The sequence below is a fragment of the Mastigoproctus giganteus genome, chromosome 12 (genome assembly GCF_048544385.1).
Source record: "Mastigoproctus giganteus isolate SK-2022 chromosome 12, ASM4854438v1, whole genome shotgun sequence".
In the NCBI taxonomy this organism is placed as follows: domain Eukaryota; kingdom Metazoa; phylum Arthropoda; class Arachnida; order Uropygi; family Thelyphonidae; genus Mastigoproctus; species Mastigoproctus giganteus.
Window position 1 is genome coordinate 80,477,340 of NC_143586.1, and position 27,700 is coordinate 80,505,039.

At 36.5% G+C, this 27,700-nt stretch overlaps 1 protein-coding gene across 2 annotated transcripts in view; it reads left to right on the plus strand.

The window, feature by feature from the left end:
* Positions 1-27,700, plus strand: part of Vps13B (vacuolar protein sorting 13B) — a 965,007-nt gene that overhangs the window by 61,829 nt on the left and 875,478 nt on the right. For both annotated transcript variants that reach the window (XM_090386413.1, XM_090386414.1), the window contains exons 3-5: positions 750-1,056; positions 2,730-2,917; positions 14,728-14,940. In XM_090386413.1, the coding sequence (XP_090242539.1) occupies positions 750-1,056; positions 2,730-2,917; positions 14,728-14,940 (708 nt within the window). The remainder of the gene's footprint in view (positions 1-749; positions 1,057-2,729; positions 2,918-14,727; positions 14,941-27,700) is intronic.

Below are 27,700 nucleotides of genomic sequence, written 5' to 3' on the forward strand. Positions count from 1 at the left end.
AGTGCTAGTCTTATAACAATCTATTGCTCCTAGAGTTCCTAGAGAGGATATGGTGTTTTCTTTATGACCAAACAAATGTGAATTATGGACTTCAAAATTACCTTATTGACCACGATCAAAAAAAAAAGTTTCGATAATAGAGGTCTAAAGGGGAAGTAATATTAGAAGGGGATTTTTTTGACCATTCTGGTATTGTGTACTACAGATTATTTCCTTAAGATGCCACCACAAATAAAAAAAGATATGTACAGGTGTTATTCTAGCTGAAAGAGGCAATTTGGCAAAAAAGCACCTAGAACAGTGGACAGAAAATGGTTATAAGTTGTTGCATAATAAATGTACCTGTACATTACTCATTTCTTGTACAACAATAAATTACTAATCACAGTGCTGTTGTCTTACCATATCTCTCTTACTTACGTGACCTCTCATCATGCATTTTTTTTTCTCCTCTAAATGAAACATTTACAAGGCCATTGCTTCTACAGGGAATAAGAGGTCACTAATGCAACTTGAGATGCTTTCTGTACTATGCAGCCAGAACAATTCCAGAACTGATATCAGCAGTTGCACCAATGATGGCAGAGTGCTGCATTACAAAGTACTCAAGAAGAGTGCTTTGAGAGTGTTTAAGTTTAGTAACATATAATATTCTGCTCTGAGAACTTTTTGACTGTTACCATGTATATTTTTTGTCATATTGATGTGAGTATGAACAGATTTCTAATTTTTATTTTTACTATTTCTAGAGAGATGGTAGTGGAAAGATTGAGACTTATCAAGATCCATTATTGTATCGTTGTTCAACAGTGTGGCGTCTCTACACAGCTTATGATACTCCTCATTCAAAATTTGCATCTGTAAGTAGGGTCCATGTGTTTTGCGACCGTCTGGACTTTTCCATTACAGATCAACAACTACCTATGTTTGTACGGCTGCTGCAGCTATGTTTGGCTTTATACTGTGGAGAAATTGGCAATTACAAGAAATTTAAAGAGGTTTCAGTAGAAGAAGATGGTCGACAGTCACCTGGAGTAACTGACCAGACAGTTTCAGGTATACCATGATTAATGTACATATGTTCATTTACATATGTATATGTATTTATTAATATGATACATATGTTACATATACATAGGTTGCCAAACCTAGAAGGTGCTAGAAAAGTAAGAAGGATCAAAATAAGAAAATTCTAGAATATATAATTCTATAATTTATAGAATTATATATTCTATAATTAGTATAGAATATATAATTATTTATATATTCTATACTAAGAATAAGAAAATTATTTCTAATTTCAAAGGTAATTAGAAGTTATAATTAAATTGCCTAAATCAAATATAAATTAATCGTTGGATATATATTAATATACAGGGAGGGCTATGATTTAAGTAGGAAGGGCAAAAAATAATATCCATTAGCATTTACATAGTGTTGGAGCTACCCTCCTTATCTATGCTGATGATTTACTAAATTCTTTTACTAGCTATTATTTATTAATCAACTTTAGAACTTTTATTGTCTACACCTGTATGGAGGTTTGAAACACTGTGTCCCAGATAGATTGATTGTTTAGTGCCTTGAAGATGTTGGCCATAATAGTCTATCTTTTAAATATTGAACACAAATTAATACATCCCCATATTCATTTCATTCATTTTTTTTTTTTAATTAATGAAATGAAATACTTAAATCATAACTTTCCTTGTAGATTAACACTTTTACTGCCATTGTGTGTATAATGGCAGTAAAGTGGCACTAGGAGTGATGTGGTGCAATGCATATCTATGTTCAAAATGCACTGAAGCTGTCATAAAATGTCAATAGTCAACTTTATATTATCATATTAACACCTATATTTATAACTACTTTTAACTGCCTTAAGACCACCTTGGCAGAGTCTGGCACCTTGAACACTTTCTTGGAGAAACCACTGTGCAAAAGCCACACGTGCAGGATGATCTTGGGGGAGCAGTAACTGAACCCTTTGGAGATGAAAGGGGTGTAAGGAATCGTCGTGCCAGACACGCTGTACACTGCAACGAGACACTCCTAAGGCAGAGGCAATGGCACGTGTGCTGGTAGTAGGATTATTCTGGACGACATTCAACACACTTTCTTCCATGGTGGGAGTTCGTGTCGAACGTGGTCTGCCCACGCTACTCCTGTTACCTCTAAATGACCAAATTTTGATGCGCACGTGCAAACAAACGGTGGTCCGGTACATTTCTGTCTGGGAAGCGTTCTCCATAAATTCATTGAGCGGCTCGTCCATTGCCCTCTGCTAATCCATACACCAGGTGCATGTCTGCCGGCTTATAGTTCATATATCGATGCATGCTCTTCGTGCGGCGACTACTGCTTGAATGAGTAAACCAGAAATTTTTTTCTCTCGCGAACTGGTGAACAGCGTCATCTACCGATTTACGGTGACGTTTCCGGTTATGGGTTCCTATGCGATTCACATTCCTTTAGATGTTACCTACCTCTACCCTAAACGTTTGTACCAATATTTTTGAGACACCTTGTATACAGTGGAGCTTTGATAATTCAAATTTGCTTAATTCTAAATATTATTTATTTTGGATTATTTTTTTAATTTCCCCATTCTATATAGTACAAAAATATCTTTAATTTGATCAACTGTGATCAACTGATTTTTGATCTTTTTATTTTCAAAATATTTATATTTATTTATATATATATATATCATTTCTTTGTTATAGTTGAAAAAAATCAAAATGAAGATATTGTTGGATGGGGTTCTTGGGCATGGTCTTTTGTACCCCAGATTCTTCCTGTTTGGGAAGAAGGTGACAGAATAGAAGATATGGAGAGAGAAAAACACCAGCATCACTTAAATGAAATATTTCAATTTGGAATCTTTGTAGAGAGAGCAACCTGTGTGTTTAAGGTATGTATATCCATTTGTTGTATATATATTTTAGACAGTTCATAAAGATAGCATGACTGTTAATACTGGGATGTTGTGTGCACGGATTTAACCAGAAGCTACATGCGTATGCACATAACAGATGCAATCATTTGAATGTAGGATATGTCCTGCTGGCTCCAATTTAAGTTGGACAAACCCAAGCAGTTTTGTTATTACTAACGATGTTACACAACTTCATTTATCTACTAAAATACCAGACACTAGTAGTAGTAGTAGTAGTAGTAGTAGTGGCATGTGATGCAAGAAAGCAAGTGTATGAGCTTATGCAGCATCAGCCAAAAAAAAAAAAAAAAAAATCACACCATTCCCTCCAAATGCCTGTCCAGTTCCTCCTTAAATTTATTCAACCTATCAACTTCCACAACGACAGATGGAAGTTTGTTCTAGCAATTAACCACCCGCTGGCTAAAGGCAAATTTCCGCACATCTATTCTACATCTGTCCTATCTTAATTTGAATTTATGCCCCCTCATCCGTGAACAAAACATAGGCTGGAAAATTCAAGTCTTGAACACTTTCTTGGAGAAACCACTGTGCAAAAGCCACAAGTGCAGGATGATCTTGGGGGAGCAGTAACTGAACCCTTATGAAGGAAGGTTGTTCCAGAAAATGGCAGTTGAATGAATAAATGAGGAAGATGAAAAGTTGGTTCTGTGGGTTTGAAGTTGGACAGTAAATGGATGTTGGCTGGTGGCGGCATGTGTTCGGACTGTTTTGAAAGAGAGAGCAGAAATTATAGAAGCCAATTCAGAAGAACAGTGCCCATGGAAGTATCTATAGAAGAGGCATGCAGCAGAAACAGTACGTCTATGAGAAAGCGAGTGGAGAGACTCTGTTAGAGATGAATCATTAATTAACCTAACTGCCCTCTTCTGAATGGAATCAAGAAGCCTGAGAGAGGTTTTGGGGGCACCACCCCAGATGTGGGAACAATATTCCATGGCAGGGCAGATTTGCGATTTATACAGAGTAAGCAGCTGTTTGGAAGAAAAGTAACGCCGAGAGCGAAAGAGAAAAACCAAGTTTTTTAGATGCAGAGGAAGCAATATTTGTAATGTGCTTGTGCCAAGAGAGATTAGAAGTCAGGGTAATCCCCAAAAGAGATATATTATTTTGCCTAGAAATCGGAGTGTCACTAAAGATAAGCATAGGAGCAGAAGAACCCTTTTTGCGAGATATAAGACAAGACTGAGTTTTAAAAGGGTTGAAATCAACTAAGTTGTCTTTGCCCCACTGGAGAATTACCTGAAGATCGGCATTTAAGGAATTGGTAGCAGATTTTCAAGAAGTTGAAGCTGATTGAGCAGGACAAGGTTTCTCAAAATGGAAAGTGGAATGCAATATGCTATCATCAGCAAAATTATCGATAGGATTTCCAGTCAATGGAAGAAGGTCATTAATATACAAGAGTAAAAGAGTGGGGGAAAGAACTGAACCTTGGGGGATACCAGCATTAGTGGAGAAGTTAGAAGACAGAGAGCCATCTACCATCACCCTCAGTGGGCGATCAGAGAGAAAACTGGATAACCAGTTACTAAAAACAGTTGGCAAACCATAAGATGGAAGCTTGTTTAGGAGACATTTATGCCAAACACGATTGAAAGCTTTTGAGATGTCAAGAGCAACTGCTTGTGTTTCCCCGAAATTTTCCATTAAATTTGTCCATAAATGGGTAACATAGGCCAGAATATCACAAGTGGATCGACACTGACAGAATCCATACTGGCGATCATTGATCAGACAGAAGGTTTCTAGGTAGTTTAAGAGTTGGCGGTTAATTGATTTCTCCATTACTTCGGAAAGAGTAGAAGTAATTGCAATGGGACAATAATTTGATGGGAGGGATTTGTCACCCTTTTTAGGAACTGGCTGGATATGAGCAAATTTTCAAACAGAAGGAAAAACACCTTTGGAATAAGAAAGTGAAAAAAGGCAGCAAAGAAAAGGAGTAAGTTCAGGAGCACAGGTTTTGAGAACAAGTGGAGAAATACCATCAGGACCTGGAGCTTTCTTAGCATCAAGATTCATCAAAATCCTTCTGATATCCTTTTGACGGAAGACTACAGGAGGCATTGAATGGAACGTGTTGGGAATGGTGGGAGGTGTTTTACCAAGATCATTAATACATGAGCTGGAAGAAAAATGGGATGCTAGCAGGTCAGCTTTATCCTTGGCTGAAGTGACAACAGAACCATCTGGTTTGGACAGAGGTGGGAGCAGAGATTGGCAAAAGTTGCGGCCAATAGCTTTGGCAAGAGACCAGAATGCTCGGTTACCATTAGGGCAAGAAGCAAGTTTTCTACTCTTAGCCTGTTCAAACTCTAGTTTGGACTGATTAATAACTGCTTTACAATTATTGCGAACTTTGGTGTAGGCAGAAAATGAAACTGAAGAATTAGAAACAAGCCAATTACGATATGCAACATTCTTCTCTTGAACAGCCTTAGCACATTTATTGGAAAACCAAGGTTTAGATAAAGGACGAGATTTTAAAGTGGAGTGTGTTATAAAGGATTCCATTCCTGCAAGAATAATTTCACTGACACGATCTGAGCAAATGTTGACATCAGAAGTTTTGAAACAGTAATCCGAACATGGAAAAGAAGTAAAGAAGTCTCGCAGGTCATCACATTTTGCATTCTTGTAATGCCAAACAACACGAGGTTGGGAATAGCCATGAGATAAAGGTTCCATTGGAGAAGAGACAATCACCAAGTTGTAATCTGAAGTGCCTAAAGGACCTCTCACTTCGACCGTGTACTTAGAAGGGTTGTTTGTGAGAAAAAGATCAAGCGTATTGGCTGTATGATTAGGATTGTCCAGTATTCTTGTAGGTAAATGAACAATCTGTGCTAGGTCATTAGTAATTGCAAAAGCCTGAGCATCTCGATCTGCTGGGTCGGTGTGACTAGAAAACGGAAGCCAGCTGGAGTTGTGAACATTAAAATCACCAAGGAAAATTACCTCACTGTTAGGAAAGTTGGACTGGAGAAAGTCAAGTTGCAAAGAGAGGAAGTCAAAGAGCTCCAAGTGATTAGTGGAGTTGGGAGAACGGTAGAGACAACAGATGAATTTGACACAATGAGGTAGAGAGATTTTAAGCCAGAGAAGATCAAAGAGAGGAGATTCCAAATTGCCAAGTCTCTGACAGGGAATATCAGAACGGACATATGCACAAGTGCCGCCTTTGAAGCGAAAGGAATCGTACAGCGAATAATTTGGGCATCTCAGATGAGCAGTAGTTGAATCAACCGATAACTGAGATTCTGTCAGAAAAAGTACATGGGTTTTGGCAGACTGCAAGTGGAAATGGACATCGTTGAGATTAGAATTGAGACCACGTATATTTGTGAAATGAATTAGGAAGTGCTTGGGAGGTTTAGATCTTTTCACAGATAAGCTTGCTCTATTAGTTTGACAATTCATGGTGTATTCAATAGTAGGAAAAAGTGGGTGGGACATGCTGTATGAAGTAATGAAATTTTTGGATATGGCATACACCTGGTAAGAATATACTCAGATCCTTGACATAACGTGGCCTCGACAATGCTCCCCGCATACACACTACTCGGACTCCCTCCAGTCACTATCTGGCAGAGTAGGGGTAGCAAGATTATACACTAGCTGATCCGGAAGCCTCCTAGAGAGTTACCAATAGGGTCGGTCCGGTGTACTAACTAGCGGCCGGCCTGTGAACACCGTTTTAGAGCTGTACCCACGAAATGTAAGGAATATTGGATCTCACCACGACGTTCATCATAACCTCAAAAGTCATCAATCATACTGCATGATGGAAGAGATAGGGAAGGGTTGACCGGAACTTAGCTCTAGAGACTAAACATGGGTTCCACCACTTCAAGCCTCCAATAAGCAAAGTGGCGGTATTTCACCGGTTGATGAGAGTCATCTACCACCTAGTACTGCCTGGCAACATAGAGGGGCGGCGTTCCTCCATGTGGTGTGGGCGCCACACCTCAACCCCTGCTTACGATGGTTCGCACCTGGGTGGTCACCCACCATGTTCTTGTGCATGGAGGTTATACCCAGGATTACTAATAGTTCCACCATCATGAAGGTGCAAGCAGAGGATTTGGCTGTCATAGACCGTCAAGACTTCGCCGAAATTGGGTCCACTTGACTTGAATGTCACCCGAATTATCAGTTCCATCAGCATTTTAGACTCCCAGGTAGCAAGTACACTTGTCTGGCATATGTGAGAGAATGTCTGTGACAACCTCAAGGCCCAATCAGAGTCCTATCAGAATCCTGTCATTCAAAATCACAATATCACAGTTTCCAACAACATGCATATCACAGTTTCCTCACTGTTTCCAACAACACACACATATCACAGTTTCCTCACTGTTTCCAACAACACACACACACATATCACAGTTTCCTAGTTGTAAACCAGTTATTAATAAATTCAAACTCGATTTCAGAGAAATCCAAGATTAGGAACCTTGCCTCTTGTTACTTGCCAAAGCCATTAGTTAACAACTTCTGTTCATGTGTACAGGCAGTTCTCGCTTTACGAGTTTCTGGGTTTATGAGTTCTTTTTTTTCAAGTATCAACAAAATCAGAAATATGAACATTAATTGCAATAAATAAATGCTAAACATTCATAAATATGGGATTTCAAACCACGTGTTTAGCTATACAATACAGTACTACTGTGCGTCTGTTTGTTTGTTCAGGTAAACGAGAGCATCTCACTGACTCACATAACATAGAGCAGTTACCGTGCTGATGTTACAAAGAGTCGTTGCGTTACTCTTAATTTTTGCTGTATTGTCTTATTTCAAATTTATCCCCCTTATTAATACTGTGCGATATACCAAAACAAAGTACAGAAATACCTCGCATAGCACGGTTAATTAGTGCCTAAAATATACCGTATTATGCGAAACCACACTGATCGAGGTATTATTAGTATGTATTTTAATGTAATGCATTCCAACAATTTATTATATTGGTCGAATTGCAAAAAAATATATAGGTGTTTGTTTACTATAAATTGATGCACACGAAGTTCTTACAAAAAAAAAAAAAAAAAAAACTAAAATGATTAAAATGAAAAATACTAGTAAGTACAGTACAAATGATTTTTATTGCAGTATGTACATACTAAAAGAAGTGAAGTATGTACTGTATTTTTATTTTTAAAAATAACCTATCAGCTTAGTTTGCACAGTGTTTTCTTTCTTTTTATCTGCATACATCTCTTTATAACATCGAATGTCATTTTGCTTTGCCTGCCTTACTTTCATACCTCGTTCGATGTTTGGATCTAGAAGAACACTTGGCACCATTACATTTTTTCTTTCCACTCATATTTGCATATAAAGGTGTAACGTTTTAAAAAATAATTTTTAATAAAATTACACAGCGAAAAATATTTGTACAGCTTAAGCACAGTCAACGACCTCACCGCTCGGAATCTAGAGCGTTTACTAATGTATGAATGCTAGCAGAGTGACAACAGTTAGCGTGGTCTTGAATCCATAACGCATTGGCCTATGTGCTGGCATTATAATACATACGTATATATCAAATGTATTGGTGCGTACGCAGTTAATTTTTTTTCAATTTGTAACCTGCGCTATAGCGAAACCTGCACTGTTCGAAACCGCGCTGTGTGAGGTATTCCTGTAATACTATGGAGAGTGATGTTAATAAAAGGAAACAACAAAGAGGAATAACTTTGAAAACAAAATATGAGATCATAAGCAAACATGCAGCTGGAATGACTGTTAAAAATCTTTGTGTGAAATATTACCTAAGCACTTCAACTGTGTGTACAATTTTAATGGATAAGGAAAAATATTTGAAGGAAGTTAAAAATGTGCAATCCATGCAGTCTACATGTTTACGTACTAAAGAAGTTGACAGCATTATTCCTCAAATGGAGAAACTTTTATGCTTTATCCATTTTTGAGATGTTTAAAGACAAAAAAGGGGGGCAACTTGTGAAGAAACTTTCTCTGCAAGTAGTGGATGGTTTGATCATTATTAAAAAAGAGCTAGTTGGTATAACATTAAAGTGTAAGGAGAATCTGCAAGTGCTGATACTAAAGCAGCAAAATTATTTCCTAAAAATTAGAAGAATTTATAGAAGAGGATTACATGCCATCACAAATTTTTAATGTAGATGAAACTGGGGTCTTTTGGAAGCACATGCCATCCAGAAATTACGTTGCAAAAGAATTGTCAGTGCCTCATTTTAAAGTTTCAAAAGATCACTTAATATTATTGCTTAGTGGGGATGCTGCTGGCGACTGCAAATTAAAACCCCTTATTGATGATTTCGATATCAAAATCATCAATAAGGGGTTTTAATTTGCAGCCTGAAGTAAAATCAAATTTGTGCCTGAAGTAAAACAATATTGTGAAGATTAAAATATTCCTTTTTGGGTGATTCTGATTTTAGATAATGCGACTGGCCACCCACCATTTCCGCAACGCCACCACCCACCATTTCTGCAATATCACCACCCTAAAGTTAAAATAATTTATTTGCCACCAAATATGATATCACTTTTGCAGCCAATGGACCAGGGTGTTATTTCAACATTTAAAGCATATTATCTTTGAGGGACATTTAATGTGCTAATTAATGCAACAGATTAGGAAGGCGGTCCAACTAAAAGAATTTTGGAAAGAATTCCTTATTTTAGATGGAATCAAAATAATAAAATGAGTCTGGGACAAAATTACACAGAAGAACATGAAAGGTGTTTGGAATAAACTCTGTCCTCAGTTTATTGATAATTTTGAAGAATTTCAAGAACTGACAGAGGTCATACAAAATGAAACAGAAGCGGTTGTTAATATTGCTAACCAATTGCAGCTTGAAGTTTTTACAACGGATGTAACTGATCTGGTTCAAACACACAATGGAGAGCTCACAAATGAAGACCACCTCGAAATGAAGAAGCTGAGGAAGATGTAACAGCTCTAACTCCAGTTCATTCCTTTACTCTCAAGGAGCTTGATGAAGCTTTTCAACATGGTTCTTCTCTGGGATAACTCGACATTCACGGGCAGGGAAGGCTGGTACTTTGTTGGTCCAGGGGTTTGGGAAATTTCTTCTACAGGTTGTACTTTGTGTTTCTATTTGTATGTGGTATATGTGCTTATCGTGTATTTTCATAAGAGAACTAAAGTCTGCATGATTGAGGATGTTCTTGAGTATTTATTTCAAAGGTTGGACTTCTCTGCATAAGCTGTTGATTTTGTTCCTATTGTACTTGGTAGTTGCCTTCAGAAGTTTTGTTGATGCTAAGTGAGTGATCCTGTGAAAGTTCAGTGCTGCATAGGGTCCTTAAGTTTGATTCCTTTTGGTATTAGTTGTTGGTTTCTGCACATTATCAGGAAAGCTAGTTGTTTCTTTGTCTTGGCCAGTAAAAGAATCTAACCTGTCTAACCTTTATCATGCCACTAAAAGAATATTTGTGATGGTAAGTCTCCTTTCAAACATAATTTATCCTAAATAAATTAAATTAATATTCTTTTAGTGGCATGAACTAGAAGAGAATATTTAGAAGAGAAAAACTCCAGAGAACCAGTGAGATTTACTGGACTAAAGCTCCCACTGAAGTGAATTTTGAAAAGAAATGACCAATGGAAATGGGGTTGTGCAACATATTCAGGGAAAATGACAAAGTATATCTTAGAAACTTAGAAAATGTAGAAGAAAATTTGGCTGCTGACACCTCATCTCTTGAGGGAAAGCAGCAAGGTGCTCCAGCAGGCAAAGGAAGAATGTAGTGTTTCAATAATCCCTCAATCTAGTTGCTACTGCAGACACTCAGTATATGAGTTAAGTGGCTATTGCCCCTACACTACAACAACCAGTGAGTAAACATCTTCCTAACTAGCAAAGCTGTGAAAATGAACTAAAATGCCCAAATATGGATATAAATACCCATAGACAATGCCTCTGGCTAGAATAGAGTTATCTAATAATTTTATTTTAAACCTCAAATATAAGTAAAAGATTGCCCAACTAAGATATAAATTAACTGAAACAGGATTATAATTTTGAAAGAAGGAACAAGCAGTGAGAATTCTGAATAGAGGTCTGGAGGCCTCCTTTTAAGAAAGATGTAGAGCTGCTGGAACGAGTACAGAGAAGGGCAACGAGATTGGTGAATGGAACAAAGGGCGGCTGTTACCAAAAAAGTCGTAAGTTCTGCAAATTGCAAAACATAAGGTGATCTAATTGAGGTGTATAAGGCCTTGAATGGTTTGAGAAAGCTCAGTGCTGATGGGATTCTTCCTCTTGCTCAGATTACTCACCTGAGGGAACATAAATTCAAATTGAGGAAAGACAATTGTAGAATAGATGTGCAGAAGTTTGCTTTTAGCCAGCAGGTGGTTGATAGTTGGAATAAACTTACATCTGTCATAGTGGAGGTCGACAACTTAAATAAGTTCAAGGCAGAACTAGACAAGCATTTGGAGTGAATGGATGGATGAAATGGGATTTTTTTTTTTGTTTTGTTTTTATTGTTTTGTTATTTGGCTGATGCTGTATAAGCTTCATATGCCTCTAGTAATGCCAACACAGAAAAAGCAGTTGAGATTTTTGAGTCACAAGATTCAAATTTCAAGCACTACAAAAGTTGCTACAGATTTAAAAAAATTCTTATGCATGTTATTGTGAAATTTATGAAGAAAAGAGAAGACTGTCATGGAAAAAAAATGACTCTTGAAGCATTTTTAAAGAAGACAACTCCTTATGCTTCCAACAAACCAAGTGCCAGGCCAGCAAGGTGTGTTGAACCAACAATGAGTGATGAACCATCAACAAGTGTGCATTTAGTCAGTGGTGATGAAGAATAAACATTCTTTAACATTTGTATGACATAAATAATTTTATTATTATAATTTTCTTGATTTTAAAGGCTATGTTTTCATTTCTTTGGATAAATAAATCATTGTTTAAGCATAAACTATTGTTTTGTTAACCTTTATTTAACATTAATATGGTCAAATTTTATTGTTGAGATTGTAACTCCTGTTTTTAACATTACATCTGTGCGAAATAAATTCCTGCTTTACAAGTTTTTGCTTTAAGAGCATGCACTAGGAACGAATTAACTCGTGAAGTTGGGAACTACCTGTATTCCATCACTCTTACATCCTAATGGCTCTATTGGATCTTCATTAAAATATAAATCTTAGTTATCATCATCTTACTTTTTCATCTAATTCCTGTATTTTAGAGGATGAAGTTCCTCCAATTTCATCTAATTTCTGTTATTGAATCTCCTTCTATACTGAGTACATTTCATTTAATGTCTCCCAACAAGCTGACCGGGCTAGCCGGTTGGGTAAAGTGCCAGCCTGGCAACCCAAAGGTCGCAGGTTCGAATCCCACCTCGGGCTTGGATCAAAGTACTGCAAAAACCTTGGGAGGTGCATTATGGCCACAGAAGCCGATGTGCCAACAACTACAAAAAAAAAAAAAAAAAAAGTCTCCCAACAGACGTTAGAAGAATCCTGAACAGTTATATTATTAAGAAGTCTTGAGATCTTGATGGAATTTCTTTTTATTCTCTCTCTCTCTTTCTCTCTCTCTCTCTCTCTCTCTCTCTCTCTCTCTCTCTCTCTCTCTCTCTCTCTCTGTTGCCTGGCTGTATAACTAGTGGCACAGAGTTTACTAGGGTTTAGTTTTTTCCTATTCTTTTCCCTCTTCCAGTACATATACTGTCCAGTCAAAATGTTATGACCCGCCTATGTTTTAGCAATTGGCTGTTCCTCCTCGCTTAGTGTTATACATGTTACAGTGAGAATCAGTAAATGTGATACTGCATGTTTGTGGTATGTGATCTATATGAAGTACTTGACCAACACGGGCAAAAAACATGATCTGATGGATTTCAAAAAAGGGATGATGCTGGCAGTATTATGGAAACTGTGATCATATGAGCTTTTCACAGAGTGCTGTTGTTTAGGTATTCCAAGAGTGAATGGATAGTAGACAGGGTAGCAATCACTACCTACTATCCATTCCAGTGGCAGGGAGCCCATGCTTCATCGATAGTTGTGGTGAACATAGGCTGTGCGAGTCAGTAGATGGAAAATGGTGGAATGGCTGACCATGGACTTTAACACGTTCACTGCTGTTTATGTTTTTGAGGGTCTTTTATTTGTAGCTTGGGATGCTTCTGTGGAGCACTTCTCGTGGGCAAGGGTTGTTCTTACAAAGAAAGGCTTAAGTTCTGAAAATTGCAGTATCTGGCGATTAGGCACCTGCAAGGTGATCTGATTGAGTGTATAAGGCTTTGAATGGCTTGAGCAAGCTCAATGCTGATGGGATTCTTCCTCTTTCTCAGATTACTCACCTGAGGGGACATAAATTCAAATTATGGAAAGAGAGTTGTAGAATTGATGTGCAGAAATTTGCCTTTAGCCAGCGATTGGTTGATTGTTGGAACAAACTTCCAACTGTCATAGTGGAGGTCGACAACTTAAATAAGTTCAAAGCAGAACTAAACAAGCATTTGGAGTGAATGGGTGGGTGAAATGGGAAGGGTTTTTTTTTTTTTTTTTTTTTTTTGGCTATATTAACTTGCTTTCTTGCACCACATGCCTCTGCTAATGTTGATCCATTACAACAACCCTTTATGGTAAAATTTTATAAGAAAACACTTTTTACACAATATTTTATTATTAGATACACACTAAGGATAATGTTTTTCATAAAATTAGAATTAAAAGCAAGCATAATCTTCAAAAAAATTTTACTTTTCACCTTGTGGAAGATACTAAACTAGTATTGGACCCTTTTCATGATCATGAAGCAAAAGTTAAAAAAAAAAAAAAAAAAAACGGAACAACTCTGGATTCATTCTTTATTTGTAACACTGAAAAATAGTATAACTTCAGTAAACTTTACTTAACGTTACATTGTTAAACATATTATAATAAAAAATTTTAAAAATGTCTAATAAAATAATTGTCCCATTTTTCAGTTCCTTCAATCCATTTTTTACTATGTAAAAGTACATAATACACATTATGAAAATTTGGTCCCTGTTTTAAGTGGAATTTTCTGGAACCAATTATCCATGCATAACAAGACCCATTGTAAATAAAAATTGATATTTAAAAATAAAGCAAGGTATATTCTTATAAAGCAGTAAACAGTCTAATCACTTTTTAATATAATATTGTGTATCATATTTTATGAGTATATTTTGTATGTTAATTTTATATTAAACTAGTATCCAGTAGTAAATAAACTGCACTACAAATACACACAGAATGCATGAATATTTTAGTAAAACTTGCATGTACTTTGCAAGTGTACTTTGGCGTTTTTGGTAAAAATGTTAAATGCTTCATAGTGTAATGGTTCTATAGCAACTTGCAGGACAGCATAATTTTTTTTATTTGTGTGATCATTTATGATCACTGCATTAAGAGGAAGAAAAAGATGTGTCATATACATTTTCCAATTTGCTTACTGGCAAAGCTAAGGCTATGAAATTGTGCAGACATGGCCAAAACCTGTTGCAGATTTTGATAACATACCTAACATTTTGATTATGAAAAATTATAGCATTTCTTAAAAAAGTAGTTTTGGAGATATCATTTCAAACTGCTCAAGCTCTTCTATAATTACTGTACATATAGACTTGCGTATGAACTTGGGTTATTAATTACAATTAATTTATCCTTTTTTTTGATAGTGTTTGTTGTATTCATTTATTAAAAAAAATGATTGTATTTATTAAAAAAAATGATTATCTTACAGTTAACAGAGAATGTCCAAGATAGTTCATGCTTTATCCCTTCAAAAGTGTCATTTTCTCCTCTTGCAGTCCTACACAAATTTGGCTCATTTATTGAAATTACTTTGAAAGGAAAGGATTATGTCAATGTTCAAATAGGGGTTACAGGAGCAGCAATTACAGGGCTAGGAGAATGCATGTGTGGCTTTACAGACTTTCCCACCACTCCTAACATGGTGAGGTTTTAAATATTTGCAAAATTCAGTTAAAGCATAAGACTTCTCTGTTTTGATGGGATTTAAGAAAAAACAAATAGTTTTTTAAGTTTTCTTTGAATTGTTTCTTTTTTTGTTTCTGATGTGAGCAACAACTTAAATAAAACAACTATATGTCACATTTGAATGCATTTACTATTTAAAAAGTCCTACTGGTGTTGAATTTTTTAAACAGTGTGTGAATGGTGTTATAATTTACATGAAATTTTATTTAGTTATCAGGAGTTCTTTTACCAAAAATTTATAAATTTGAATATTAGTTGATGAAGTCAATATTCATTAAAAGCCCATTTATCTTCCATTCAAACTAAGAATTTCAGCCTTACAAATATATATTTAAATAATAGTAAACTAGTAAAGGAAAATTGTGTGGGTGTGCGCTTATGTTTATTTATTTATACAGGAAAATAAAATATAGTATTAGTAAAGGCCAAAAGATGCAAGGAAGGCAAGATTTTGCTGCATCAACCAAAAAAAATCCTTATACAGCCTTCCTCTTATCATACTTTTCCTACTGCCAGAAGGTGCCGAACAAGTTTCTCCTTTAACCTCACCAGGTTGTCAACCTTAAGGAAGTTTATTCCAGTGGTTGACAATACACCGACAAAATATAAACTTTCTGAGGTTTAGTCTATTGGTTTTTCCCAATAGTTTATATTTATGTATTGTTGTTTTGTGTTCCACACACATTGTAAAAATTGCACTATTATTCACTTTGCTCTTCCTCACAATGCTTTATATACTTCAGTCATATCCCCCCACCCTGCATAATGCCTTGTTTGTAATTTCTCATACTGATGCTCTTTTCTGTTCTCATCAGATGAGTAGGCACCTCTGTAGCCAGGCGGGCAAGAGCAGCAGTGCGTAGCACATGCTTCTTGATTAGACTGGGTTCGAGCCCGTGACCACCAAATACGGAGGATGCGGAGAGGTCAGGGAATGATCATTGTATATCCCTGGAGCAATATGGCCTTAGTTGCTAATGCTCCTACAAAAAAAAACAAAAAACAAATAACAATAACAAATAAATAACATCAGATGAGTCGTCCATCTTTGGACACTTTCAAGAAGTTTAATGTCTATTCTTAAAATGTGGTCTCCATCTGAATGCAACATTGCATGTGCAGTCTAATTATTGATAAAGCAGTACAAAATCAAAACAGAGAATGGGATTTTTAAAATAAATTATTAGAAAACAAAGGTGATTTCTGTACAAAGCAATTAGACAGCATATAATCCTTCAGATAGCAGTATGTTTTGTACAAGAGAGTAAAGTAGTAGTAGTAGTAGTGGCATGTGATGCAAGAAAGCAAATGTATGAGCTTATGCAGCATCAGCCAAAAAAAAAAAAAAATCACACCATTCCCTCCAAATGCCTGTCCAGTTCCTCCTTAAATTTATTCAACCTATCAACTTCCACAACGACAGATGGAAGTTTGTTCCAGCAATTAACCACCCGCTGGCTAAAGGCAAATTTCCGCACATCTATTCTACATCTCTCTTTTCTTAATTTGAATTTATGCCCCCTTAGGTTCGTAATCTGAACAAGTTGAAGGATCCCATCAGAATTCAGCGTGCTCAACCCATTCAAGGCCTTATATACTTCAATCAGATCACCGCGCAGGTGCCTAGTCTCCAGCCACTGCAATTTGCAGAACTTAAGCCTCTCTTGGTAAGAGTATCCCTTTATTCCCCTCACCAATCTTGTTGCCCTTCTCTGTACATGCTCAAGTAAATCTACATCCTTCCTAAAATGAGGCCTCCAGACCTGTACGTAGTACTCAAGGCGTGGCCTGACCATTGCCTTATACAGAGGGATAATCATCTCCTTTTCCCTGCTAGCAAAATTCCTATATATCATTGACAAAACCCCATGACCTGCCCTGGCAGCCTGTCAGCATTGCTCAGAAAACTTCATATCTGCCTGCACAATTACTCCCAGGTCTTTTTCATTTTCTACCACCTTAAGTGTAGTACCACACAGTTGGTACGTTTCTCTGGGGTTACTGCTACCCATATGTAGTACTTTGCATTTGTCAAGGTTAAACTTTGACACTTTTGTTGCCACTTCTTAGCCCATATGCCCAAATTATCTAGATCCTGTTGCAGTAGCACACTGCCATTACTGTCGTTAACAACCCTGCCAACCTTTTTATCATCTGCAAACTTCGACATTAAGCCTGATATACCTTCATCAATATCATTGATAAATATACAAAACAACAGTGGACCTAACACCGAACCCTGTGGGACTCTGCTAATAACATTAGTCCAAGAAGAGCAGCATCCATTGATTACCACCCTCTGTCTTCTAGCACTTAACCATCCTTTTATCCATTGTAGCAACTTACCCTTAATACCATTCTGCTCCAATTTGTACAATAGTCTTCCATGCGCAACAGTGTCAAAAGCTTTCCTGAAATCCAAATATATGATATCAAAATTATTTTTCGCATCCAGTTCCATTAGGGCAAACAACTTTAGTAAAGAAACTTCAACAACAAGTTACAACAGTCAACAATGGGAAAACTAGGCCAAACAAATAATATTATTCATGGAATTTGGAAGGGAAATATATGCAGGTTTTACTATAGAAATCTGACTTTGAATTTGAGGAGAGAAGATATAGTTTCAATGTGTGCATATCATGTCTCTGGTAAGATTGGAAAAAGAAAAAGAATAGTAATGTTTAGTATTTAGCATAATGTTTAATAGTAAGTAGTAACTTTAACATTGAATCAGTGGTGAGAAAGATAAAAAATGAAGCTACTGAGAAGAATGACGAAAAGAAGAGATAGAAAGATGCAGTCAATAGATGGAATCATAATGTCATTCCGTAGGCTGATTGTGGCCTTGTCACTTAGTAGTGGACCAGGGCATAAGTAAAAATTGCTTGGCTGGAGCTCAGGTGTCTTGGCTCTGTATAGCTGGAAGGATTGGAGCTTGAAAACTGAAAACTTTAAGATTATAGTCTGTGTAAAGAACAAAGTATTCTTATGCCACAACAGTCTGGTTGCTGGGAAGTAGGCCACATGATAGCCATTGACCTACAGAACAGCCACGGTAATCTCAACTATACTGTACTGTTGAGTGAATCACTTGTTCCCACAATTAGACTAATGTCTAGAGAATGGAGACAGCAAAGCAAGAAAGAAATCACAGTGAGATCCACAGATTGGCTGATGAAGAGAAGCCATACTAAATTAAATCTTATATTAACTAACATGTAAGAAATAAAACTTCATTAAGATGTACTGAAAATTAAAGTAGTGTAACAAAAAATTTTATAGAATAAAAGCTAACTTATGGATAGAAATATAAGTGATAAGAATATACAGATAAATAATAAAATACTAAAAGCAATAAATGCACCAAAAGTGATAAAAACAGATTGTACACATAAAGTAGCTTTCAGAGTGATGTGCTCCTTTATCAACCTTAAAGAAAAGTATTATGGCATACCATCATTATATCAAGACCAGAAAACATGACATATACTAATGCAGATTGTGAACAGTGACTTCCAGAAAATTTGGTATGTATGAGATGTTCACTGTTATAATCAGGTATATTTTTAAGAAAAAAAAGCAATCATCCATTGGGCCAAAATATGTGAAAGACTAGTTTGAGAAACACAAGGAAGGCATCAAGCAGTTGTTATGGCTAGCCCACTCCTTGGATCTCAGCCCCATTGAGCATCTATGTATGAATTGGAAAGGTGTATTCAACAACACAGTCCTCTGTACTCCTTACTTCAGGAATTGAGGACAGATTTACTATGTGAATGGTTTAGTATTCCTCATGCCACTTTTTAACACCTTCACCCTATTCCATTTCTTGTTGGAGTAGAGATTTTCACCAGTGGCATCCAGCATTCTATTATCTCATGGTCCTGATGAAGTGGCTTAGCATTGTATTTCGTAAGACTCATTTTAAATGAAATAAGTTTTATGAAAAATTAAGATGAACAAATTATTTTAAAAATCCACCAATGCCCAAAATTTTCATTTGCAAAGAAAGAAAAATTGTATGTGAAAATCATGATACATTACCACAGACTGAATAAACATTAGTTTGATTTAAAGTCATGTCTGAAACTCATTGTCTACACACTATGGTCCCCGCAACAGTGTAGTGGGCTCACCATTATTCTGTAAAATTCTGTTGGAGAATGAAGAATTTCTTAAAAACCTCTTTCATTAAGGCTGTAATTAACCAATATTGGGAAGGATTAGGACTTTCAACAATGAGTTATTCAAGGTTATTCAGCTCATACAAACTTGCAGACCTTCCCATGAACTCTCCACTTGTACAGATATAATACACATAGTAAAGACCATAGCAACTGGCATATCATGTGAACTAGTACATTATGACCAGATTAAGCAGTGTGTTGAAAACTTCCAAACCATCAATCACAGTAGGTCAAGATGGATAATGAAGAAATAAAGAAATATAGTTAGCTTTTGTGCAAATAAAATTCAGAAGTCCTAAAAGCTGTTGATTCTGTAACTGTAACATATTCTCTATATCAGGGATCAGCAGTCTTTCAGAAATAGGGGGGGGGGCAGACTCATTTTGTTAGGGTTTGGGTGCTTTGTTCATGCTAGTGTTGGGTTTCTAGTATTAGTGATGAATTTCTGAAATCATAGAGTTTATATGTAAAAAGTCAGTTTATTTTGCAAAAATGGATGTACACAGGGTTAGTTCAGTTCTTGAAATGCATTTATGCATTGCTCTGAAATTAATTGGAAAAGAAATGTGTTATTCTGTCTTTGTGGTGACTTTTGTGCCAGTGTCTTGCTTCGATAATTGAATGAATAGCCTTGTGTGGTGCAAGTTGCTGATTTCTGCTCTACATTATCCATATTCCTAAAGGATAATATTTAAATTAAAGAAGAAAATAAGAAAAATATAATAAATGCTAAATTGGAAATGAACAAAATGAAACTTTTTGCACACATAATTTTTGGTAAATTAATTTTGGTTTGTTGGAATTTACAAGTGTAGTTATATCACATATGCACTGTACCAAATCTAGATCAGTAGATCTATTTTCAGTTAGTCTGTTTTGAAACTTTTTTTGTTTCATTTTCAAGACAACACATGTAATTCTTGGTGCACTTGCAAGTTTTAATAAGTTTTAAAACACTTGCAAGTTTTAATAAGTTAAAATTAATTTATCAAAAATTATGTTTGTAAAAAAGTTTTATTTCATTAAAATCGGTATTAGTACTTAGTATTAGTATTATTAGCCATATGGTACAAAGAAACCCAAGGCTTTTGCTGCATCAGCCAAAAAAGAAAATACTAAATATATAAAAATAATAATAAATAAATAATAAAACAAAATAAAGTAAATTTCCTGTTTAACTCCTCATATAGGTGTCTATCCAGCTGACCTTTGAATTTCCCCAAGCTGCCAGTCTTAAAAGAAAAGTTCTTGCAATCCAGTCTAAACATCTTCCCTCATAATTAGAATTTATGGCTGTTAATTCTGGAATCATGTGTAACAGTGCAAATTCCACCCTCATTCAATTTACTTTGCCTCTCAGAGTCTTCTCACCTCAATCAAGTCTCCTCTAAGGTGGCTAATTTGCAAGCTCTGTAGCCACATCTTTGCAGTCTTTCCTCATATGACCATCCTTTTGCCAATCTCACCAAGTACATGGCCCATCATTGTAGCCTTCCAAGAAATGCAGTCTTTTATTTTTTAGGTATAGTCTCCATATGTGAACACAGTATTCCAAGTGTGGTCTTACAATTGGCTTATACAATGGGATTATGACCAACCTATCTCTCCAAGCAAAGCTATGATAAATCATTGACAAGACACCATGGGCCTTCCTTGCCAACTTCATATCCAGCCATATCATAATTCCTAAATTCCTTTCTTTCTCTGCTGTTTCTAGTTCAACCCCACCAACTGTTTAAGTTATTTTGGGTTGCTGTTCTCCAGGTGTAAGACTTTGCATTTTGCTGCATTAAAACATTGCTGCCATTTTTCTGACTCATCCTTGGAAGTCTTTCTGAGTCATCTTGAAGAGACTCTGCTTGACAATGAGTGTTAATTACTCTACCAATCTTGACATCATCTGCAAATTTTGACATGATTCCCTATATCCCTTTGTCACTGTTATTTAGGAAAATCAAAAACAGCAGTGGTCCTAGTACTGATCCTTGTGGTACTTCACTTCTTACATTAGACCAAACTGAAGAATAAGCGTTACTCACAACCGTCTGCCTCGTGCCCTGCAGCCATCCTGTGATTTACTTAAGGATTTTCCCTCCAATTCCAACATTTTACAGTTTGCAGTAGCCTCTCATGCAGCACTGAATTCAATGATTTGGTAAAATCCATGTAAACAATGTTGGTATTTCTTGCATCAAGCTCATGAGTGACTTTGTCAAACTAGATAACCAGGTTAGTTAAATACGATTTCCTCTTTACTAGACCATGCTGTGTTTCATTTAGAATTTCATTTCTATCTAAACAATCTTGTTTTGTACTCTTGATTATTACCTCCATGATTTTTCCTACTTCACTGTACTGGCAGTACATTGACACTTCTCCAATCCAAGGGAATCTCTCCAGAGATTCCCTTGGATTGGAGAAGATGATGACAAGAAAGTCATCATCTTCTCCAATCTTTCTTGCATCATGAGAACATGATGCAAGAAAGCAAGCTTATATAGCATCAGTCAAAAAAAACCAACCCCACCTTATTTCACCCATCCCCTCGTTCCAGATGTTTGTCAAGTTCTGCCTTGAATCTATTTAAGCTATCAACTTCTACAACGACAGATGGAAGTTTGTTCCAGCAATCGACCACCCGCTGGCTAAAAGCAAACTTCTGAACATCTGTCCTACAATCGTCTTTCCGCAATTTGAATTTATGCCCTCTCAGGCTATTATTCTGAGCAAGAGGTAGAATCCCATCAGCACTGAACATGCTCAAACCATTCAAAGCTTTATACATCTCAATCAGATCACCTCGCAGGTGCTTAGTCTCTAGACACTGTAATTTGCAAAACTTAAGTCTTTCTTTGTTCTGTTCACTAATCTTGTTGCCCAGCTCTGTACTCATTCCAACAGCTCAACATCCTTCTTAAAATGAGGCCTCCAGACCTGTATACAGTACTAAAGATGAGGCCTGACCATTGCCTTATACAAGGGATAATCACCTCCTTATCCCTGCTAGAAAAATTCCTGTATATCATTGACAAGACACCATGAGCTACTCTTGCAGACTATCTGCACTGCTCAGAAAACTTCATATCTGCCTGCACAATTACCCCCAGGTCCTTTTCATTCTCTACCACTGTTAGTGTGGTACCACAGAGTTGATACTTTACTCTGGGATTACTGCTTCCCATATGTAGTACTTTACATTTGTCAACGTTAAACTTCATTTGCCACCTCTCATCCCATCTGCTCAACTTTTCTAGATTCTGTTGCAGCAGTGTACTGTCATTAGTGTCATTAACTACCCTGCCAAGCTTTGCATCGTCTGCAAACTTGGACATTAAGCCTGATATACCATCATCAATATCATTTAAAAATACAGAAAACAACAATGGACCCAACACTGAACCCTGAGGGACTTCACTAATAACATTAGTCCATGAAGAGTAGTGTCCGTTGATTACCACTCTCTCTCTTCTCCCACTCAACCATCCCTTTATCCATAGCAGCAATTTGCCTCCAATGCCACACTGCTCCAATTTGTGCAGCAGTCTTCCATGTGCAACAGTATCGAAGGCCTTTCTAAGATCCAAATATATGATATCAAAGTTATTTTTTGCATCCAGTTCCTTTGTGACTACATCATAGTATCCAATCAAATTTGTCAGACAAGACTTCCCCTTAGCAAACCCATGCTGTGTCCGAGCTATAACTGAAGTCTTGTCTAGATGATCCTGAAATGCTTCTTTAAGCAGTGCCTCCATTAATTTCCCCGGAACAGAAGTTAAACTAACAGGTCTGTAATTAATTGTGTTGCACTTTGATCCTTCTTTGTGGATTGGGGTCACATTTGCACATCTCCAGTCCATGGGTACCTCACGTGAGTCCAGGGAAGCTCTCATAGTTATGGCTAAGGGTTTGCTTACTTCCTTTGCCACCTCCTTTAATATAACTGGATAGATTCCATCCACCCCAGGTGCCTTTCTTATGTTTATCTTCAACAATTTCTGCTCCACTTTACTCTCAGTTATTACAAGATTATCTAGTTTACTGCCAGAGTTGAATACACTTCTGGCATTCCTCTCCCTGAATAACTCCTCATGTGTGAATGTAGATGTAAAATGTTCATTTAGTTTGTTAGCTACCTGAGCAGGATCATCAACAGTTGAACCATCGATATCAAGTGGACCAATCTGATTTATCCCCTTCCTTCTAGAGTTTACATAAGTAAAGAACTCTTTGCTGTTTTCTTTGCATCCTTTGACAAAGATTTCTCGTAATTTGCCTTCGCCTGCCTGACCTCCTTTCTAACTTGGTTACAGACCTATCTACCGTAGGCTTCTGTGTCACATGTTCATTTATATGTATCCCATGCATTTTTCTTCTGTGTCACATGTTCATTTATATGTATCCCATGCATTTTTCTTCTCTGTCACATGTGATTAGTTCATCTGACATCTATTTAGGCCTAAATCTTGAACAATATTTCTTTGTTGCTATGAAAAGCCTAGTAGCTTCCAAGATTAATTCTTTGAATGCTTCCCATTTTGAATTTGCTGTTGGTAACATCATCAGTTGGACCCACCGTATAGAATTTAAATACTGTCTCAGACCACCGTAGTCACCTTTACGAATGCAAAAGCCCTTCCCTTTACCCTTAATGGTAGTTACCTCTTTGAGTAAATCCCTCTTCAGCACACTGTGATCACTGCCACCTAGTAGTTACTTTACTGCAGATTCTTGATGCATGAAGAATCACTACTGATAATCAGATCAAGAGTATTACTCTCTCTAGTTGCCTCCCAAACATGCTGCTATAGAAAACAATCATCCAATAAATCCACAAAAGCCTTGCTAGTGTGTGAGTTACCAACCCACAAATTCCATTCAATCTCTGGGAAATTAAAATCCCCCATTATAAGACACTCTGATTTACTGGCCCACTCTTATTTCTCTGCACAATTGCTCATTATATTCATCAGATTCATTTGTCCTATAACACACCTACTCTCATTTTTCCTTTCCCAGTGCTTATGTCACACCAAGCAGACTCAACGTTGCATTGTCCACCAACATCAATTGGATGTACTTCCCTAGATTTTATGTGTTTCTTAACTAACAGCATAACCCCTCCTCCCTTTCTGTCCTGTTCATCCTTTCTGTATGCATTGTACTCCCCAAATTCCAGTTTTGCACTGCTTATGTCTGTGTGACACCATATCTTAGATATCCCAACAATATCTGCCTTTGATGTCTTGACTAGCACTTCATGCTCATTGAATTTATTAACTATACTCCTAACATTGGTGTACATGCAAGTATACTTGCACCTGTTTCTACTCTGAGTTACCCTAACACAGCCCATGTATTTACTTGTTCCACTATGACTCCCAGCAGTCCTGGAAATCCCCATTGCCTTGCTTTCCAGGCTGCTGCTCAATTGAATTTCAATAGATGTAGTGCAAGGATCACTTTTACCTCTGCCAGCGGCTAATGTTAATCTATTAGTCCGTGTATCTCCCCAAGCTAGCAGTTTTCCGACCCACCTAACTCTGCCTCCATAGCATCAACAAATATTCTTGCACCCTTTCTATTTAAGTGTATCCCATCTCTGTAGATGCAGTCTCTCCTGTTAACAAGCACTGACCAAGCATAGAAAAAATTCTACCCCTTGAGCCTTGCACAATTTCTCCAGGGCCGAATTGATCGACAAGGCTCTCATCATATACTCCCTTCTATTGTGTCTGGGCAGAATTGCAGACACTTTCAAATTCAACCCTAACTCACGGCTTTTTTTTCAGCATTGACTTGTACTTGTTAATTAATTCCACCGGTCTCCTACTCTTAATATCATTAGTACCAACGTGTACAACAATATCACCCTTTGTGCCCTTAAAAAGATGATATCTGCTCTACAAAGTCATCAACCTTTGTCCCTGGCAGACATTCCCTTGTCCTGTTCCATCTATCCTTTTTGCACTATATGTTGCCGTTTCCCTGACAATAGAGTCACCTACAACAACTAGTTCCTTTGGGACCAGCGCATTCTGTCTTGGAGTTTTCCGCTGTGTTGCTTGATATTCAAGTGCAAGCTCTGGCATTGATGTGGGTAGCTGAGAGCTTGATGGGCCCCTCAATTTAAATCCTTCGAAGGGCATCCACCCTGTCCTTCAAGCTCTCATATAAGCCCATAACAATGCTGAGTTTAAGTCAGATTCATTCCTCACAGTCCTTACATCGTGTACACACAAAGACATTCCCCTTGGCAATACCATGTCCCGTTCCTGATTGCTCCACAAACATCAAACAAGCAGTGCATTTCAATAGACTGTGATTCAGAGGACAACTGCCCCTGAGCCACAGCACTTCCATTAGTTTGAGCCTTTTTCTTTGCTGCTCTGGTCTGAGTCATGATTTCTGTTCAAGTTCAATAAAATTCCAATACAAAATGTAACCCTAAACTTATATCCCAATGCAGTTATAACACTATATATATATGTATTTTGGTATTGAATGTTATCTCCGAGTTACGTTATATGACTTTCTTATCCCCTGTCAACTTATATGTATTAATTTATGATGTTACGTTTGTAAAAACTAGGTCGCTATATTTATTTAGTTAAAGTACAATTCAATTGACAATGAAATTTAATAAGATTAATCAATTTTACTGATTAATTGATACTACTATACTCGCTATCTAGTTTTCCATTAAACCTTACGCTATCTAATTTTCCCTTAGACCTTACGCTGTCTAGTTCTGTGCACACGTTGTATCGTATAACAATGTCGGCAAGTTATGAACGGTTAATCTATGGACATGAGGTATTATTTTCTTTCCTAATCGTGCTATCTAAATTCAAAATAAACCACGGAACTTGACTAGTTGGTCTATAAGCTACTTATGGAAAATAATTTAATCTAACAATTAAGTCAATAAAGTGGCTAAGTATAATTAAAAACTTTGCATTCTCGGGAGCTGCAAAACCTGTTCAACACGTGGATTTGATACCCTTACTGATACTAAGTAATAACCTACAAAATCTCTATCTAAATTCAAATTAAACTAAAGTATTGTTACTAGGAATATAAAGCAACTCTAAAAAATAAATTAATATGCCAATTTAAGTCAATAAAAAAGAAAAACTTCTCTGTTTGCTGGAGCCCGTAAAAACTTTGCCTGTTCACGTGTACTCTCGCACCCATGCCAAGTTTGTTGATAACCCCACAATTAACCTTAATGGTTCAATGCACTCAACTCCTTGGGCTGAAAACTTTTTCTAATGAATAATCTTTTGAAATTTCATTGTCATGAATTTCAGTATCAGCTAATTTCATGCTTTCCAGCTTCAGTCATCCAGTTTCTCCACATTATTAAGGGTCTTTCTTCCATAAATATCAATGCAAAGTACCTGTTCATTTCTTCTGTAACAGCAGCTGGGTTATCTAAAACTTTCTCCCACCCATTACACAAGGTTCTGATCTTATTTGTGTTCTTCTTTGTATTCACATCAGGTAAGCATCAACAGTGAACGTGAGTGAGCTGTTGTGATAAGGTTGTCTTTTTATGGATTCGAGCTACTTGCTCAGTTGTTAAATGTCTTAATTAGTAACATATCATTTCGTTTTTTGTGCAGTCTAAATATAAAATGACTTATTTAATTTTATATTTAGACTGCACATTAACATTAAATTATATGTTTGTAATATGTCGTCAGAAGAGGGCAGTTGATATTCATGCATAATTAATATTGAACATTAAGAAGCATGATATATACAAGGCAGGAGAAATAAGCTGCTATCCCTAATTTTTGTCAGGGGGTCTACAAGGTGCTGATAGCTTATTGTAGTTAGCATTTAAATAATGAACACATTCAAAGCAGTGTATCAAAAGTTGATGACAAGTGAAATGCAATACAGGCTTAATATTGTGAACTTTGTTGTTGGAAAAGTTTTGATTATAATCCTAGCACTACAAGTGCGATTGAGTTAACCAAAATATAAATTAAAAAGGTACTGCTGACGAGATGTTATCCAAGTATGTAATATGTAAGGCAGTTATTAGACATTGATAAAAAGGAAGGGATGATATGAAGGGTTTATAGAATGCTGAGTAGTAAAGATCAGGTGAAGGCAGACTAAAGAGAAGAATAGTTGGAATGACATCCTCACTCTGAAATTACTCCAGTAGTTTAGAAGGCTGAAAGAGCAAGTAATAGCGAGCCCAGTACATTTAAAGGAAGAAAATAAGTGCTTATTACTTAGACAAGAGGGAGTGTGGCAGCCTGTCTTCACTTTAGTTACCATGTCCCAATAATAATAATGCCTGTGGAAAAGTATTTAATTTTTATTTATTTTTAATGTAAGAAATAAAACTTCATTAAGATGTACTGAAAATTAAAAGTGTAACAAAAAATTTATAGAATAAAAGCTAACTTATGGATAGAAATATAAGTGATAAGAATATACAGATAAATAATAAAATACTGAAAGCAATAAATGCACCAAAAGTGATAAAAACAGATTATACACATA